General features: G+C 47.9%; 1 protein-coding gene across 2 annotated transcripts in view; it reads left to right on the plus strand.

Moving 5' to 3' along the window:
* The first annotated feature begins 34 nt into the window (after positions 1-34).
* Positions 35-2,469, plus strand: part of LOC100548320 (olfactory receptor 14J1-like) — a 4,746-nt gene continuing 2,311 nt past the window's right edge. Inside the window, exon 1 of one of the 2 annotated variants that reach the window (XM_031557496.1) lies at positions 35-942. In XM_031557496.1, coding sequence (XP_031413356.1) covers positions 35-942 — 908 coding nt within the window. Of the gene's footprint in view, positions 1,026-2,469 lie in introns of those variants that run through there. The other variant, XM_010726457.2, reaches the window with a different exon arrangement.

Consider the following 2,469-nt stretch of genomic DNA (forward strand, 5'->3'; position numbering starts at 1 on the left):
ACTCTGCACAGGACTCCATGCCCAGGAACTGCAGATGCCCAACAGCAGCTCCATCAGCGAGTTCCTCCTGCTGGTGTTGGCAGACACGCGGCAGCTGCAGCTCCTGCACTTCTGGCTCTTGCTGGGCATCTACCTGGCTGCCCTCCTGGGCAACGGCCTCATCAGCACAGCCGTAGCCTGCCACCACCGCCTGCACAGCCCCATGGACTTCTTCCTGCTCAACCTCGCCCTCCTCGACCTGGGCTGCATCTCCACCACTCTCCCCAAAGCCATGGCCAATGCCCTCTGGGACACCAGGGACATCTCCTGTGCAGGATGTGCTGCTCAGGTCTTTTTCTTTTTGTTTTTGTTTTCAGCAGAGTATTGCATTCTCACCATCATGTCCTATGACCGCTATGTTGCCATCTGCAAGCCCCTGCACTACAGGACCTTGATGGACAGCAGAGCTTGTGCCACCATGGCAGCAGCTGCCTGGGGCTCTGGGGTTCTCAATGCTGTATTACAAACTGTCAACACATTTTCTGAGCCACTCTGCCATGGCAATGCTGTGGATCAGTTCTTCTGTGAAATCCCTCAGATCCTCAAGCTCTCCTGCTCACAGTCCTACGTCAAAGAAATTTGGCTTCTTGTGGTCAGTGCCTCTTTAGCCTTTGGGTGCTTTGCTTTCATTGTTGTGTCATATGTGCAGATCTTCAGGTGTGTGCTGAGGATGCCCTCTGAGCAGGGACGGCACAAAGCCTTCTCCACGTGCCTCCCTCACCTGGCTGTAGTTTCCCTCTTTCTCAGCACTGCCATGGTTGCCTACCTGAAGCCGCCCTCAGTTTCCTTCCCATCCCTGGACCTGGTGGTGTCATTTCTGTACTCAGTGGTTCCTCCAACACTGAACCCCATTATCTACAGCATGAGGAACCAGGAGCTCAGGAATGCAGTGAGGAAAATGATGTCATGGTCACATTTCAGCAGGGATAAACTTCTCACCTGTCTCCACAAATGACTCCCACTCTGTCCCATAACACACCTATAACATGTTTTTTAATGTTTATATTAAGTAATTATATTTATAGGTACATTTTTCTTTATGATACATCTATATATATCTGTGTGTGTAATTATCATTAGAGGTTATTATATTTCTGTACATGTGTTACGATTCCTTTCGCTTCTAGTGAGGCATCACCCTGCTCTCTTTCTCCTGGAGCCCATACGAACTCTGTGTCACTGCTGACTCTCTCACAGCCTCTGTGTTCCATCTCTGTATCCGCAGGCAAATGAGATGCCAGCAGGCACCGTGGAGCTGATATGTGCTGGATTAGCAAAAGGGATCAATGCATTCACCTAAGGACCAATATATTGCATTAGGAAATGGGATCAGCGTGTGCTGATGGTAAACCTTCCCAGTTGAGCTTTGCTTGATGTGTGAACAGCCCTGTTTTGATCAATGATCCTGTTTCACAGAAGCACTGAAATGACTTGAAGGAGGCCATGCGGTGTCAGGGGCTGTGCTGGGGGCACATCTCTGTCCCACTGCACGCATGCTGCCCCACACAGTGCCTGCACTCAGCTGCCAGGGGCTGCCTGTGGGGCGGTGGGGCCGGGCTATCCTGCAGAGGGGAAGGCACACGCAGCCTCATGCTGCAGGGCTGGGAGCCCAGAATCCCCCTGGAACTCAGCGCCCAGCTGTGCTGTGCTCACCTTGCCTGGCTCCCAGGTGCCCCCCATGCTGCTCTGTCACTGCCCCTCCTCAGCAGGACGGGGGAGAAAACACAACTCAACAATTCCTGGGTTGTGGCATAAAGGTGCTTTATTCTTTCCTTGCTCAAAAACAAATGACAACAAATTGAGTGTGTTAATGGCTACATATCAAAAGCAGTTGTTGGTTTTGTTTGTTTGTTTGTTTGTTTGTTTCCTGCAGACTTTGCAGGAGCAATTGAATGCAATGTCCTTTTCACCTTAAAATATTACATGAAACTACACCTAACCCACAACACATGTGACTAATAGTTTATATAATTTACATGATTTCCCACACAGAAATCTGCTCACTGTTAGTTAGGATTTCACATCCCTCTTACTCCTTATCTATTTACTCTAATTAAAGTGATTTGCTTTATTTGTATTTCAGTTTTGTCCTCTCATTTTCTGATTTTTTTTTTTTCACCCTAATATTATACAATCACTTCCTAAGTTAACTCTGTGTACAAATTAGTTATTTCTGTTCTTTCTGCCAGACCCAGTCTGTTGTGTCACTGCAGTTCAGGTAATGATTCTCCTCTGAATGCTTTGGTCATTTGCAGAACTCCAGACCATTCCAGTAACAGCTCTCTGCATCCCAAAGTGAAGGTTGCTAAGCTACAGATGCACACTTATCTACCAGGTGCCAGTTGTAAGCCAAGAAACAATCTAATAAACCATTTCTTTGTGTGTGCTGTAAAAAGATGTGCTTTACTGTAACACAGCCTTAGTCCTGAG

This window comes from Meleagris gallopavo, assembly GCF_000146605.3.
Source record: "Meleagris gallopavo isolate NT-WF06-2002-E0010 breed Aviagen turkey brand Nicholas breeding stock chromosome 22 unlocalized genomic scaffold, Turkey_5.1 Chr22_random_7180001957830, whole genome shotgun sequence".
In the NCBI taxonomy this organism is placed as follows: domain Eukaryota; kingdom Metazoa; phylum Chordata; class Aves; order Galliformes; family Phasianidae; genus Meleagris; species Meleagris gallopavo.